This window comes from Oryzias melastigma, linkage group LG6, assembly GCF_002922805.2.
Source record: "Oryzias melastigma strain HK-1 linkage group LG6, ASM292280v2, whole genome shotgun sequence".
NCBI lineage: Eukaryota > Metazoa > Chordata > Actinopteri > Beloniformes > Adrianichthyidae > Oryzias > Oryzias melastigma.
In genome coordinates this window covers 700888-717481 of record NC_050517.1, presented here as the reverse complement: position 1 = coordinate 717481, position 16594 = coordinate 700888, and the positions used below count along the sequence as shown (strand labels likewise).

Genomic DNA, 16594 nt, shown 5'->3' with positions numbered 1-16594 from the left:
ATAAGAAATCATTTAGTTTTTTCATTTCTGAGTATTTCTCCTTTTAAATCTGTCAATCAAACTGTCTCGGACAGACTCTGTTTGAATGAATGATCTTCTTTCCATCAACAGCTCTGCTGCACATGCACTAAACCCTCATCTGTTCCTAGTGTCTAGTTCAGGTTCTGGAGAAGAGAAGATGGTATCTTCACATTGACTGCAGTCAAATGAGCCGCCGTTCACATTTCTGTGGTCAAATCAGCATCACTGGATTTTTGGTGTGAGTTTCATCCAATACTTACGGTAGCAGGACTGAGAACGCTGGAAAATCTCCACCAGACTCCACGGAGCTTCTTGATGTGACCACGGAAATGTGAACGGCGGCTCATTTGACCGCAGTTGGAAAGGATTGTAAATCAATGAAAGAGCATTTTGATGTAGCAGTGGTGAAGATTTATGCTAGTGAGACACAGAGCTATCATAATTAGATGAGGGGGGCTCAGGGGCGGGGCTACTCAGCTCTGCTCCAAAAGCCACGCCCCCTCAGAAGAGATTTTGGAAACAGAGGCTTCAGATCAACATGAAAAATGGCTTTTTAAGACATTTAGGTCATAGGATTTTGGTTAAAAACTTCATAATCATAATTAAAGCACTACTTAAAACTTTTTTTTTTATTAAAAAAAATGTCATAGGGGACTTTAAGCAGCAAAAAGCCAAAAATGTAAAGAAATATATTAAACCATTATTTAACCAGTAAAAATAAAAAAAATCTAATTTAAGGACAAGTCATCAGACAACCTGGAAGACTAACACATTTTTGTTGTTTCTTTGAAAATTGTCATCTCTATTCTGTTCCATTTTCAGATAGTAAAATATGAAGAATTGCTTTTTTTTCTGATGATCAGCAACCAGAAGAATTCTGGGAGTGAATCGTAAACATGCTGTAAATGCTCAGCAGAATGCAGACTCACAAACGCTGGTCCAACAGATTTAGTTTATCAAGCCACACTCTAGCCCTTCAAGCTACTGTCTTAACTATGTAGCCCCAAAGGAAGCCGGGTCAGGGTCTCTCTGTCCCGGTCCCGGCCCGGGGAAAATTCACGCTTTTGTCAGGAAGAGCATTCGGCGTGAAACTCTCTGACAAATCAAACGCGTGGATCGGTGAAAGCTGATTCGCTGTAGTAGAGGACATGTCAAAAGGTGAACAAATAAACAAAAACTCAGAGGAGAAACAAAGATGAAGTGGACCAAATTAACCATCTGAAAAACCTCTTCATCCAAATCGATCTTTAACCAGGATTCAAACCAGCAACTGTGGGACAGATCAAAGCTGCCAGAACTTCCTTATGATCCCCTATGAACATTTTTTTATTTAATAAATCATATTCCCAGTAGTGTTTTAATTAGGATTATAACGTTTTTTCATGTTGATTTGAAGCCTCTGTTTCCAAAATCTCCTCTGAGGGGGCGTGGCTTTGGAGCTGAGCTGAGCTGAGTAGCTGCGTTTGCATGCAGGCCTCGATCTTCTTCTTCATACTCCGGATAAGCCGGATTCTTGGCCTGTGCTGACTTGGTTTAGAACATTTTAAAGGGATGAAGCCTAAAGAATAACCTTGATCTGTGAGATCTTCTGAGGATAGCTGTGTGATGACGTCATTAACTGCTTTTGTTTCTAAACCCTCCCAAAAACCTGGAGAAGCTGCTTCCAAACCTCGCTGACTCAGCAGCTAAAACCAGCAAAGGTTGTTGCTGTGAATCTTCACCTCAACTGTTTCATTAAAACTTTGAGATCTAAACACTCAGCCAAGAACAAAGTCAAATACAGATGTGACTCACTAACTTTATAATCCAAGTGGAGCGCCCCCTGGAGGGCAGAAAGCTTCAGCGGTTTATGGCGCTGACAACGACTCCTACCTGTCTTAGTGATGATGACGATGCGCAGCAGTGGATTGGCGGATTTCACCGCCTTGTCGAAGTTGTCGTCGTTGTTGATTGGAAGGAGGTCTCCGTGGATGTCGGCGTAGCACAGCCGCACGTCCATCCCCCGGATGTGGTGGATGCTTTGAAGGAAGCGGTAGAACTCCTGGAAGTTTCCCGCTACAGTCCTCTTCAAGCCAAAGCGGCGGTACTCTGCTTCAAACTGCAGAGGAAGAGGAGCATCAGGTGAGGGTTCAAAGTTTGACAGATGTCAGAATGACAAACATGAGGGCAAACAGCTTCAGCTGAATCCTGATTGATGCTGCGTCTGGTCTTCATCGGTTTCATTTCTACAGTTTGTTTGCGTACACTAACCAGTCAGGGAAATACATGCAAATGATCCCATCTATGCTCCAGGAAGCTCTCATGGCTTCTTTCAGGGGCACAAATGATAAAAAACGTCAAAACGAAAGAGTTCAACCGAACATTTCTTCACAACTCTGATGTTTTATGACTAGTATTAACCAGGAAATAGGATCAGATTAGAACAAAGTATTCTAAACGTCCTTGAAACACAATAATAATGATAAAAAAACTTGTTTAGCACTAAAATACCAACAATTACAAATCATTGATGGAGCAAAAAATAACTATGAACATATAATAACAGAAATAATTTTGGATTGGTAAGTAATTCAAATAGCTTTTTTTTATGTTTGATTATAAAAATATCAGGACCAATTTGGCCATGCTTGAACTTATTTGTTACAAAGTGTGAATTCTGACGCTTTTTTTTTAAAGCAGACAGAAATGAAGAAATCTTATTCACTAATATTTCATAAAAGTGATCAAACTCCTCAAAATACTACTACCGTATTTCTGGAGTATAAGTTGCAAGAGCAAAAAATATCTAATCAAGAAGAAGAAAACCATATATAAGTCGCACGCTTAGGAGAAAAGTGAGACGTTTCAGAACAAATCCGCCAAGCGCAGTGTGGCTAAAAATAAATAAATAGATGCAAGAATACTAATATTTTGATCTGTATAAGAAAAATATCAAATTTTAGGAGGAAAACAATTAGATTCTCTTTTGGACGACACTTCTTCTGCGACTGTCAGTAGCAAATACTTCAGATGCAGCGCTCTCTAGTGGTTTTTAGAAGAAACAACTGTTAAAAGAAAACTGGTGTTTACTGGGAAAATAGCAAATATATAATAAGTCACACCCCGGTTTAACTATGAAAAAAACTGTGACATACACCAGAAAATTTGGTAATCTAAGGGTAAAATCTATTTCCTGTTTTTTGTATCTTTGATTTTTCCCTCCAAATCTAAGGCTCCACTTTGAAGAATGATAGGTCTGGACCAATCAGAAGTCAGGAGGTGTGTGTATGTGTCGCAGGTGGGATGGGGGGGTATGGGGGCTGGACACTGAACCATTTACTCCGTTTTTTGCTGAACGGAGCTCTGAATGTTTGTTCCATTTGCTGCTGCTGAAGTCAGCAGACAGCGATGAGACAGACATGTATGGAAGCCTGGAAGGGTCAGGACTATCAGGAAACCATGCTTGTTTGCTCATGGATGGATGGAATGTAGAAGTTACTCCAGATCTTGAATTTGTTAGCTTGTATGCTAGTATGATTTACTGTGATTCAGTACTGTATATTTTAATAGTTATTAGTCCTGTTACCTGAAGTTCTTCCTGAGATTTACAGATTTTTTTGGACATTATTCGACTTAAAGATGTGTTTCTACAGGCTAGGCTTTGGATGGATTTTATTACAGAATAATCAAAGTATTGTCACTCAGATCAGAGCGTACACCGTTAGTGTGCATAGTGAACACAAACACAACAAACGATCTGCTGGTGAACAAACAATGCTGCTAACGTCTGAGTCCTCCGGACCACAACAAACTTAGCAAAAAACACAGGCTATGTCTGAATTCTCAACCCAATTCCTAACTACTAAAGAACTACATAGTACAGGACTTTCTAGTGCCCTGGATTTTAAAGGAATTCCAACACAATGATCACTACTTTACTTTTGTTTTGCTAAACAGGGGACATGATGTCACTGATTTCAGAGTGAAAATTGAATCAATACAAACATTTCACATCTATTTGTGACTCTACTGTGTTCTGATGGTGAAAATGTGGATGGATTCTTAAAAAAAAAAATCATTTAAACATGTTTTTTTTCCCCTCGCAAAAATTGTTTGACCCAATGCATTGTGGACTATATTCACTAATCTAGTGAGCATTGATGAACGCAAGTTTTTCACAAAGACTTCTGGGAAATTTCTAGTAAACTCGACTTTGGAGTTAGTGGATTTGGACGCTCAGTACGTCTCTACTGTCTCCATATCATTATTAATATCATTATTTAATTTTTTTCATTTTCTCCAAATGGATATTTCATTTAGGTATCTATTTATCTAAAATGTCTCTGCCATAGATTTGTATGAGGACGTTTGTGTACCTGTACGGCTCTGACTAATTGTTACTGTACAATAGTGAACTTTATGGAGGTCATTTTTTTTCAACTTTATTTTCTACTGTTTGATATAATTTCTCTCTTTGTTGTAATAATCTGGTGCAGTTACAGTGGGGGGCGGGGGGTTAAGTGGTTGTTGTCGTTTATTATATGTTAAAATCAATAAAAAGAATATTCAAAAAAGAAAATGGCGAACACACTGTATAGTGAGTAGGGAGGGAATTTGGACATAGCCATGGTCCTTAAAAAATAACATTTTACTGGAGTTTCTCCTCTAGTTATCGGTTTTTCCTAATTTTTTTTATTTATTTTTTTTACGATAATTTAAATGAAATTCCTTGATTTCCCAGAGAAGCCAATGGAAAATTGTGTTCGGCATAACAAACACACACATGAACAAACTGCACTGTTATCCAAAGGAGATATTTTACAGTGTAAAGACACACTGGAGCATGTGCAGCTGTTTTCTTCAGACATGCTGGATTCATTTTCCTCATCACAGCAGGAAAGCTTAACGTTGGCACCGTAGACGACAGGACTGGACCGGTGGAAGTGGTTAAAAAGCTCTCCTGAACTGAGTTAGCCAGCACAGCCTTCATGACGAACAAACACACACAGAGCTCCTCAGAAAACTCAAAGCTTTCCTCTGGTGCTGGAGTGAGCCTGTTGACAGCTCAGCTGTTAGCAGCCATGTTTCAGTGCACGACACCAGCATGCTTTTCTTTGACATAAAACATAAAGCAACCAAATCTTCAGACCCACAGACATCTCCAGATCCATACGTCTGCTGCTGGGTCAGCGTAACACTCACATCCTGAGTCCCCTTTACCTCATACGGTGTCTTACAGTTATTAAATCGAGGTTTGGAACAGACAATGCATGATGGGACATCCTGTTCCGATCTTCCCTCAGAGGATCTGAGGCTGTCTGCTCTGCTGACCCCCTTCAGGACAGACCATAATATCATCACAATAGAATATAGCACTGGAAAAACTGCAGATAATTCTCACAGCTCTGCTCGACTGAACTCCTGCAATGACCCCAAACGCATCAGCATCCTGTCACTGTCGGGGTTTAACCTCTGAGTACTGGTGGGAGAAAAAATCTATTTTAGATGAATCGATTATGATCCATAAATGATTCTGAATCGTTTCATGAATTTTAAATAATCAGAAAATGTCTATGATTTAAAGTAAAAGTAACAAGCAGATCTAAACGTGAAGGAGGAGCGCACAACGTGGCTGACCTTCCAGATCTCGTCTCGGCCACGACTTTGCTGAGAGCGACTGTTTGGAAGCATTTTGGCTGTCATAGCGTCGAGAATCAGATGGATAATAGTCATGCGTGTGTAAGTTATGTCACAGCAAAATAAAATAAGTAGGAAACAACAAATTTGCACTATCACATTGTGCGTCTAGCTGAAAACTATTTATTTAGTTTGACGTGAATTAAAGAGCGTTTCATTAAAACTGCTCTAATGATAAAATGTAACTTTATCTTATTTAAGGTTGTTGACTTCAGGGAACATTTTATTTAAGCTCTGAACGATTTTTGATTATCAAATGAAATATTTTTCAATCTAGAATTTTTATGTTCTCAATAAAAGTTTAACAAGTTCTGGTCTTTCATTAAAAATACACTTTGGTGGAGAAAAGTTAGTCATATTGGTTATAAGTCTGGTAGTAAAGAAAAACATTTTTTCAAAAAAATAAATAAAATAAATGCCGATCTGGGATGCATTGATAATTGTTTCATAATCGAATCGTTGCTCCTGAATCAAATCGAATTAAATCGTGAAGTCCTTCAAGATTTCCACCTCTCTCTGAGACAAACAAACAAACCTAAAGGTTTCCACATGAATAATTGATCATTATTGATTATTTCTGCCATTATTACAAACTGGTTTCTGAACAACATATCAGCTAATATCCAACACTAACAGCTTCATACATCCTGACTCTGAAATGCTCCTCATTTATTTTACACACACACACTCCTCCATCATTCGCTAAAACCACTCAAGCTCATCAACATGATTTATCTATTTGTTTTTAAAAGAAAAGGTTTTTTTTAGAGATCACTGGTGATCTCTAAAAAAATCTGCTGGTGAGGCAAAACTTCCCCAAAAGCTTAGGAATTTTCTGTTTTCCTGTTGACTGTTTTTGACCGATGGAACCAAAGTATTTGATTATTTTCTACTTTAAGTGAAATGAATCAAGGAATAAGCATAATGTTATCCAGACAGTTACCATTTAACCAGACCATTATTCACAAATATTTTCTTAAATATTAAGTCTTAAGAACCTTTCAGGGATCCTCAAGCAGCAAAGAGCCAGAGGAAAGCTACGAACCAGATTAAAATATTTTAGATACGAATCACTCAAAAGACAAAAGGTTGTGTCAAGAAGGGCATCTAAACCCTGTGGACAACTGACGAAATGAAAGATAAAAAAACAAAAACAAAGAAAAACTATGAGGAATCCCGCTTTTCTTTTAGCTGCTTAACCCTTTAACACCTGAGGCGTCGTCAGTGAAACTTAAACACAAAATCTTTAACATACTGTAATTGTGAAATTGTTAACAAGATTAACGTAATTCCATTAGAACTAGAAAAGTTGCATTTCCTGTAATAATGCTAGTGTGAATGCTTTTTGCTGAAAGTAGTCGCTGAAGATGCTGAAGCTTTTTGCTGAAAATGGCGATGCAATTTATTTTAATTGCTAAAAATGCAAAAGCTATTTGCAAAATGTTAAATTAGCTAAAAGACTGTAAATTTTATTAAAGAACTATGAAAGAGCGCTGAAGTTGACCTAAATTTCGGGGAAAAAAATTGTAGTAAAACTGCTTATAAATCCCTAATACTTGCCAATTTTGCATAAATATTTTGTGTTGCTTAAATATGAGCTAAACTCAACCCAAAAAACCCTCAGTAGATTCCAAATTAGCCAAAAAAGGTAGCACATTGTTTAATACTAGCTGAACTCCAATAGCCTAAAATTCCACAGTAAACAAAATGAGTCAAAAATGTTAGCCTGTTGCTAAATAGAACTCTAAATTAGCCTATAAAAACCTCAGTAGATAGGAAATTAGCCAAAAACGTTAGCATGCTGCTAAAATATTAACTAGATTCCAGATTAGCATAAATAACCTCAGTAGATGCAAAATTAGCCAAAAAACTAGCCCATTGCTTTGATACTAGCTACACTCCAAAACTGCCTAAAATGCCTCAGTAAACTAAATTAGCCAACAATGTTAGTCTGATGCTAAAATAGAAGCTAAACATTTTTTTTTCAAAACTACTATAAAAAATGAAAACATAGCCCATTAATATATTTAAAGGCTTGTTGGTAATTTACTTAAAATTTGAAGCCTTTTTTATTCATTTCCTTTGGAGTATATTTTGCTTAATATTTTAAACACCAAACAGTTTATGGATACCAAAAATAAAAGCAGTATTGTCCTGAACAAGCTGAACGTTTTGTTACCAAGAATGCTGAAATCACTGAAAGTGTGATTGAGTTTTCAAAAAAACATATGAAAGAATCAGGAGAATCACTGTCACTTATTCCAGTAAATCAAAGAGCATAGACACTGGAGCTCTGGGTTTAAGGGTCCAAACCTGAAGGTCTCAGGAACACCAACAGATCTGTGGTATTTCTGCTGACAGAATCCACTGAGGGGGGCTCACTGCGGACCCAGAGGCTCTGTCTCTGTGGGGCCCTAAAGAGAGCGGATCCGCCCCTGCACTGACCGGAGGATGCTGAACGGAACCGAGGGCAGAACCGATCCACGCGGCGGATCTCCGCGGCGCGTTTCTCAGCGTGACCGTGAACCGGAGCGGCGGGGACGCAGCGCACCGCGCGTTCCGAGCCGCGGATGCGCCCCACCCTCTCGCCGCCGTTCCCGCCGCGGACTCACTTTGCTCTTGACCTCCACCACGCTCTCCGCCGCCCGGGTGGGCGTGCGGCTCTGCGACGCTCTGGACATCCTGCGGCGCGGCGTTCCGGTCTGCTGCGGGGAAAGGCGTCCTCCGGGACGGACACGGCGGCTTCCTTCTCCGCTCGCCCGAGTCTAACCATGAAGGAGGCGGCGGCGAGAGCGCGCAGGCTTTCCGGTTTCCTGCTCCAGAACCGGTTCGGTCAGCTCCATATCGTTCCGTGTCTGCGCGCGCCCGTCCGTCCCCCTCCACAGCCACACGCGCATGCGTGCACGCGCAGCGGAACAGCGCAGAGATCGTGACAGGTGGAGTCCGGTAAATCCGGTACCCCCTCCCCCAACCCTCACCCCCGAGCAGCCCGGAGGACTCAGCGGAGGGGGCGGGACCATGCCGCTGCTGTCTCCGGCCGAACCCGCCCCCTGCCCGCCGGAGGATTCCTGACAGAGTTCACCTGCTGCACACCTGAGGCCCAAACCTGCAGGAGGAGCTTCTGATTCTCACAGTTTAGGGACAAATGTTTGAAAAGGCTCAATGTCTGCAGCAGCAGGACCTCCACTCTCCATCCTCAGGTTTCACTCTCCATCATCTCTCCTTCACTCTCCATCCTCCATCATCACTCCTTCTCTCTCCATCTCCATCCTCCATCATCTCTCCTTCTATCTCTATCCTCCATCATCAGTCCTTCACTCTCCATCCTCCACCTTCCATCCTCCATCCTCCACCCTGAGGCGTCAGGAGTTGCTCACGCTCCGAGTATGAGGAGAATGCAGTCCTGCAGCTTTCTGTTTGACACATTCCTGACGTGAAGAGTCACGAGCATAGACGGAACAGAACACCAACAATCCTTTCAGGGACATTTCACTTCAATCACCTGTACTGAACACGATGGAGACTTAAACATTCACACATTCAGGAAATCATAACTTAAATAAAATTTAAGAAAAAGAAACAATGAAAAATGAAAGATCCAAAGTACAAATAATACTGTTGAGATTTTATATGACTTCTTTTTAAATGACTAGCAAAAAAAGTCATTTTTAAATGACTTTTTACTCATTTTTTGTGTGTGTTTTGCCTCATTTATGTCACATCAATAAAAACAGTGATGCTGTTCTGCTGGTTAAACCGTGCAGCAGTTTATTAATGATAACATTCAGTTTTGTGAGTGTTCACTCTAGATCAGGGGTGTCAAACTCAATCACACAAGGGGCCAAAATCCAAAGCACACCTTAGGTTTTGGGCCGAACAGGATACACATTTATTGAACTCTCTAAAACCAAATATTTAAAACTGTAACTTTTTAACATAATTATCCATCCATCCATCCATCCATCTTCTTGACCGCTTCTTCCCTTTCGGGGTCGCGGGGGTGCCAGAGCCTATCCCAGCTACTGATGGGCGAAGGCGGGGTACACCCTGGACAGGTCGCCAGTCTGTCGCAGGGCCTCAATCACACACACAGTCACTCTCACATTCACACCTAGTCATCAATTAACCTATGAAGCATGTTTTTGGACGGTGAGAGGAAGCCGGAGTCCCCGGTGAAAACCCACGCATGCACGGGGAGAACATGCAAACTCCACACAGAAAGGTCCCAGCCGGGAGTCGAACCGGGGCCTTCTCGCTGTGAGGCAAGAGTGCTAACCACTGCGCCACCGTGCAGCCCTTAACATAATTATGAACTAGATATATAGCATTACCTGCGGTAATAGTGTGAATGCTTTGAGCTGAATTTGACTACTGAAGATGCTGAAATTGATAGTTAAAAACGCTGAAGCTGATAGCCAGCTGAAATATTAGCTAAATGACAAATTAGCCTAAAAACAAAAAAAAAAGAAATAAAACATAAGTTAGCCAAAACAGCTAGCATGTAGCTGAAAAAATAGCTAAACTTCAAAATAACCTAAAAAACTGAAAATAGCTTGCGCGTAAATATTAGCCTAAGTCCAAAAAAGTTTTTGTCTTTAGCTCTTTAGGCCCCCACACATGAACCTGCAGACACAGGTTTGGGTTGTTTTGATGCACTTGATGGATCCAGTTGTGCGTGTGACAGTGGATAGGAGTCATTTGGTTGTAAAAGAAGTCACTTGGATGATGGTGTGTGTGTGTGGAGGGGGTACAAACCTTTGCACATGAACCTGTGTGTTCATTTCTGATCTTCCTGTCTGATTTCAGTTCATATCCTGAAATCTCACTTTCTGCCCCTGTTGTGTTGATCCAGATTCCAGTTGTGTTTTTGTGGAGTAAAATGAAAATAAGGTCTAAATAGAGGTCAAGGAAAACTCAGAGGAAGCTGCAGTCTGACAGGGTCTCTCCCAAACGCCACATTTAGTCCTTTGATTATGAAACGCTTCCTTCATTGGATCTTCAATTCCTCTCTGAATCTTTGTGGGCACAATTTCAGGTAAAAAATGTATTTTTATTTGTTTTATGTTGTGCAACCTTTTTAGCTCTCTCGTTTCACAGAGTTACATCTTTAGACAGATTGATAGACGTGTGACTCTGATCTGTTTAGAAACCTTTCCGTTCTAGATAATTCATAGAAAAGATTTGGGTCTTTGTTAACAATGGTTTCCTCGTGGTTTCAGTCTGGTCTTGAAAACAGCTGCACTGATGAGGGATTCTCAGCTCCATCTTCCTTTGTGTTGCCCTGCTTTTGTTTTCTGTGATCACATGTTCACAGTAGGTGTATCGATCTGAGTATCAACATACGCATTAAAATACTTGAATTTACTCACAGAGTCCATGCCAGCGCTGTGTCTCTATCTCAGTTCTCAGTCCAGGGGTCTCCGTGGAGGCTCTTTGACCCCTCCATTGTGGCTCTCATGGTTAAAGAAAAACGAAATGATTTTCTATTTCAAATTAAAACAGTAGTGCAGCTTCATCAAAGTCGTACTAAAACATTTTGGCAGATTTTTGAGAGCCGTGAACCACCAGACATCAGTGGGAGATTAGTGCACATCCAGAATTCATGCTTAAGGCACATCGGATTATAGAGCAAATTTCCTATTGTTGAAAAATTCAAGGATTATAATTGGTCCTCTGGATCACTTAGATCTGATTAATGAATTTCTGTCTGAGATGCACCAACATTTTTAAGATGAATGTGTATTTTTTACTACATTTGCTGCAGTGAGATGATCAAATATGGTACAGGATGTCTTTTAATTTTGTCTTTTATTTTGAATGGATGTCATGCAAACATCAGTCAAAAGTTATCTCATATTTTCTTTTAAAAAAAATTACTTTTAGCAAATAAATGATCAAAATAGCAATGACGTAAAAATAAATTATGATCTTTTTTTTCTATAGGATGAGGTCAGACTTTGGCTCCTTCTGGATTGTAGTCTGTCAGAAATGGACCTGAGCTGCAGACCCCTGTTCAGATGTTGAAAGGAGCAACTTCTTCTAGCTGACCAGCATTCTGACCCTTTTTTGCTGTAAAGCATTGATTTTGTGTTGAGGACCGACATCAGAGTGACAACTGCTTCTGCTGAAGCCTGAAGCTCCTGGACCGGAGAGGAGCCGCACACATCCCTGTCTCTGGCCCGGACTCACAGAGAGCTCATTGATGCACGAGGTCATGAAGGTGGAGCTTTGAAGCAGACTTCAAATGCAGAATGTGGGGGACGGAGGCAGAGCCTGAGGGGGGTCAGGAGTGAAGAGGGCGGAGCTAAAGCAGGGTTGAAATTGAAAAGTGGAGCCAATGCACTTCACCAGTTAGCCACCAGGGGACTTTTAAGACTTGATAATGTGCAGGGTGGATCTCAAGTTGATATTGGATCGATACAGAACCACAGATATTTCCACTCTTATTTGAAACTTTTGTATCTGCAAAACGGACCCAGCTGAGTCGCTGCATCGCCACTCTCGCCATCCATCCATTTTCTTGACCGCTTCTTCCCTTTCGGGGTCGCGGGGTGCCGGAGCCTATCCCAGCTACTGAAGGGCGAAGGCGGGGTACACCCTGGACAGGTCGCCAGTCTGTCGCAGGGCCTCAATCACACACATTCACTCTCACATTCACACCTAGGGACAATTTAGGGTCACCAATTAACCTATGAAGCATGTTTTTGGACGGTGGGAGGAAGCCGGAGTCGCCACTCTCGCCAGTCCTATGAATTTTTTTTGACAAGTTTCACCTGTTTTTATTGTTCTATTTAAAGGCCAAGAAATTACAAGTTTTTTATATTTCTACCAAGTGTTTTTTATTGTTAAAACTTTAGTTTTTGCCATAGTTACTTGTTTCTTTTGGTTTTTTGACTGTTTTGCTTTCACTTTACCTTTAATTTAATTTCAATATATTTTTTGTATAATTAACTATTTCCCATTGAATTGAAAACACTTTCTTAATTTAGTGTGTTTATCAAGTGATTAAGAAAGGGGGACAAATGATTAATAAAGGGAAAATTACAAACACCATTCACAGCGATTAAAAACAATTTTGAGATTTATGTCAGATCCACCGTATTTAAGAAACTTATCAACATTTGTATCAGTATTGACCGGTATGGAATCGATACCCGAATGCTCAGTATCACCCAGTCCTACTTGATAATAGCCCAATAGGAGCTGACAGGTTACCCCACACACCTGGTTTCCTGAAATGCAGGAACTTGAGGCAGAAATTTAGGAGGTGGAGCACCCTGATCCATTTTTAAGGGACTGTTTTTTTTCTTTGTTTGTTTTTATGAGATAAGAGATCTTTATAGCAGAAACATTTATTCAGCTGAATTAAAATGTTTTTTCTAGGTAAGAATTAATTGAATTGAAGCTGTTTTTTTTCTATAAACAGGACAATCTATCAGTGATCTAATACTTGTTGAGTCATTTAGTCTTTTATTAAAGAACTGTAAATTAGACAGACAGCCTCCTAGTTCGACTGCGTTTCCAGTGTTGTTGCTCCTGTTGTATTTTTCCGTCTTTGTCTTTAATCTCAGAGTCTTCACTGAAACCAGATTCCCATGTTCTTTGAGCAGACATGCTGAGGAGTGCAGAAGGTGAGAGGGACCTCAGGTCCTGAAGGTGTGGTCCTCCGGAGCAGCTCCTGAATGTGTGTTATGCGTGTCATGTCTCTGGGCGGCTCACGCATGTGGGTGTGTTGAAGTGGGGGAACTGGTTCCAGCTTTGTTTCTTGGTTTTGTTGTGCTGCTTGTCTCACCGTGAAACCATGTCGCCAGCATTCGTCACACATTCTACCGGCATCGCCGCGAGAATCTGAGGCTCATCAGGATCTGTCATCTGAAAGGATTCCTCCTGGATCAAGATAACTCAGTTTCAGTTCACTTCCTGTTGAGGAGCGTTTCCAAGGCAGCAGAGTGTGATGTGTGGAGACAGTTTCGTTTAACTCTCAGTGCTCTTGAACAGACTGAGCTGGTGTGTGTTTGCTGGTCTGAACAGCTGACTGAACCCTCTGGAGTTATGGTACAAACTCCTGCTGAGATGCTCCATAAACCAGCAGGATCCTCCAGACTCAACAACAAGGTTGACAGAAGGCTTAAAAGAAGAGCCGGTCTTCGGAAATGTAGATCTTGTTCTGCAGCTGTCATCAAATCCTGACACTCAAATCCTTTTGGGAGAGATTTCTTTTTTTAAATCAGTTTTAGAGCAAATATAATCCATTCACTCTTTTTTATTTATTTTTTTAATTTCTTCTGTTTACAAGCCTTCCAAACTCACGCATGGGGCTCGTTTTAAATGAGACCAAAGTTTAAAACTGGAGTTTTGCTTCAGACAGACTTGAAGAAAAGAGAGAACAAGTGAAAACACAACAGAAACGAAGCGCTTAAGGCCTGAGAACATCAGCCGCCATCCCTCACAGTCAAAACATCAGGTCAGGAATGTGAACAGAGCCGTCTACTCTCTGTCACCAAGGTCTTCATCCCCCTCCAGTGCCCGACAGCAGCCCGCAGAAAGAGTTTAGATCACTGAACCCATGAGGACGTGAAGCTCTGCTGTGATGATTGTCTGAAGAAGACTGCAGGAAAACCACAAACAGATTTAGAGCAACAGAAAGTCGACGGAAATAGACGTGAATGAAAGCTAAGATTTTTTCACTTTCAGTTGGTGAAAATGTAGTAAAATGTCAGTTTTCTTACATTATTTATATATATATATATATATATATATATATATATGCCCATCTCTTAAACCCTACATCCCATAATAATGGAGGGAAATCCATGTCATTTTGTACATGTGTTGCTTGGGAGATTGAACCAGGATCTTTGAGCATTATTTTTATTTAAAGATATGTTTTAAAATGTTTATGTATTACATATTTTCGTTAATCTTTTCTTCAATAAACTATGTAGTCTGAAGGACAGGAAATACTTTAGAGAGAAAAGCTACCTTTTTTATTTTATAAATAATGTTTAAAATAGATTTCATTTTATGAGAAATGAAAATTCTCTGTATCTAAACTATGTTGTTCTATGTCTGTGATTGTTGAGACTGATTCAAGTCAAACATCAGACATTTCACGAATACCGAGCACACACCTCAGCTTAGAGCGTTTTTGCCCCCTCTGTCCCGGACTGGCTCTTTCGTGGGCGTCACCATGGCGACGGAGTGACAGCGAGGTTGTGGTTTTCAGGAACAGGAAGTGAGCTATTTTCAGAACTTCACACCTGTATTCAGGTGTGCAGGTCAGGGTGTGTGCAAAGCAACACTGGAGGAAGGGGAGGAGTCCAACTTTAAAGGTCAACAACTTTTATTGATTGAAATCAGGCATCAGTGGAGACAGAAGTCTGTGTGTGAGAACTCCACATAAACAAAGTGCTTTAACATTCCTGAAGGTGTGACTGCAGGGATCCACACGGCCTTCCTGCCACTGCGGTCAGGTAAAGCCAGGGTCTATGGTGACCCAATGAGCTGCTCAGGCGTCTGCGCTCACAGTGCTGCCTGCATCGTACACTAAATATATTCTTCAAATTGATCAAAAGTTAATTTTCAAACATACAGAACACACATTTGTTTGGTTTCAGACATAAAAGTTACAAACACATATTTAAAGCATTATTGTAATTCACTTTCATTTACCTGCATGTGTTGTTCTTGAGTTATCGGTGCTGAAGGGACCGGCTGCTGCTGCTGCCCTCTGCTGCTGGAACCATCAAACTGACTCAAGAAGCTCGAGGCCTTTCATTCAGCAGGCGGCCAATCACTGTACCACTGTACCGTCAGAGGGAAAAGAAAGTCTGCTTGTGTTGAATATTTCACATTTTTGTTAATTTTCATTCATTTCTTTATTTTTTAATGTTTCTTTGACAAATAAAGTTATGTGTTTGCAGTATTTTGAAGCTGGTCTTTATTAGATTCCCTTTGTGGATCTAGTGGTCAGATCAGACACGATTAGGAGTGTAGCAATTGATCACTTGATCGATTAATCGATTTCTTTTCCTACGAGCCAACCAGAAAATTGATAACCAAAATTGGAAAATACCATTTGAATTGAGAAGTGGTAGATTTATTTTACTATAATGTAAAAACGACTGAGTGCATCACGGTGGACGACACACATGTGATGCAGCAGAAACTGATCAACCATCATTTCAGTCCAATGTGTGGAAATATTTAAATAGATTAAAGTCATGTGATCATACAGTGTGGTAGAATGTTCTAATGATGATTATTCGGATGTGGAAAAACAACAACTTTATCAAACTATAAATTTTCCATGAATTCTTGTTTACTTGTTTGTTTGTACACATATTTGATTTACAATTGATTATCTTGAAGAAAAACAAGGAATCTGGAAAACTTCTCTTGAACTGTTCAGTAGCAGGTATTTATGTGAGTCACACTGGTGACAGGATGTCCTGGATCAGATCATTCAAAATGAGCTGATATAGACCATGAATTATATCTGTAACCACAAAATATGATATGAATCATATTGTTAAAATGAATCATTACACCCCTATAAATGTTCCCCTTGTGTTCACAGGGTAGCGTTGTTGTTTGCTCACTTGGTGAAGTTGTCCTCTGATCAATTGAAGCTTCTCTTATTTTTGTTACTGTGACCTCTATTTAGGGGCCAATCTTGTTAATCTGGACATTTTTTGAAAATAAAGTAAATTCTTTCCCATATTACCGTCCAGATCTTGTCCTGCTCTGTTGTCTCTGCTGCGCTGCCCTGTTCACACAGTGAGTTGTACTGGAGAAAAAGTGAAGACGACAGCATTTATTGGAATAATTTACATTTATGGATGATAATTAATAAAAATACCATTTAAGACATCATTTACGAGTAGTAAAAGTACTA

General features: G+C 40.2%; 1 protein-coding gene and 1 long non-coding RNA gene across 3 annotated transcripts in view; both read right to left on the bottom strand.

Annotated features, from left to right (window-relative positions):
* Positions 1-8677, bottom strand: part of pard6a (par-6 family cell polarity regulator alpha) — a 23241-nt gene extending 14564 nt beyond the window's left edge. Inside the window, exons 1-2 of one of the 2 annotated variants that reach the window (XM_024282726.2) lie at positions 8310-8677; positions 1894-2119 (exon numbers count right to left, since the gene is read on the bottom strand). In XM_024282726.2, the coding sequence (XP_024138494.1) occupies positions 1894-2119; positions 8310-8378 (295 nt within the window). In that variant the 5' untranslated portion in view covers positions 8379-8677. The remainder of the gene's footprint in view (positions 1-1893; positions 2120-8309) is intronic. The other variant, XM_024282725.2, reaches the window with a different exon arrangement.
* A 5279-nt stretch (positions 8678-13956) lies between these two features.
* On the bottom strand, positions 13957-15626 carry LOC118598816. Its single transcript, XR_004947984.1, has 2 exons — positions 14829-15626; positions 13957-14305 (listed from the first exon to the last, which is right to left on the bottom strand). It is a non-coding gene; the product is annotated as an uncharacterized LOC118598816 (long non-coding RNA).
* Positions 15627-16594: the final 968 nt, after the last annotated feature.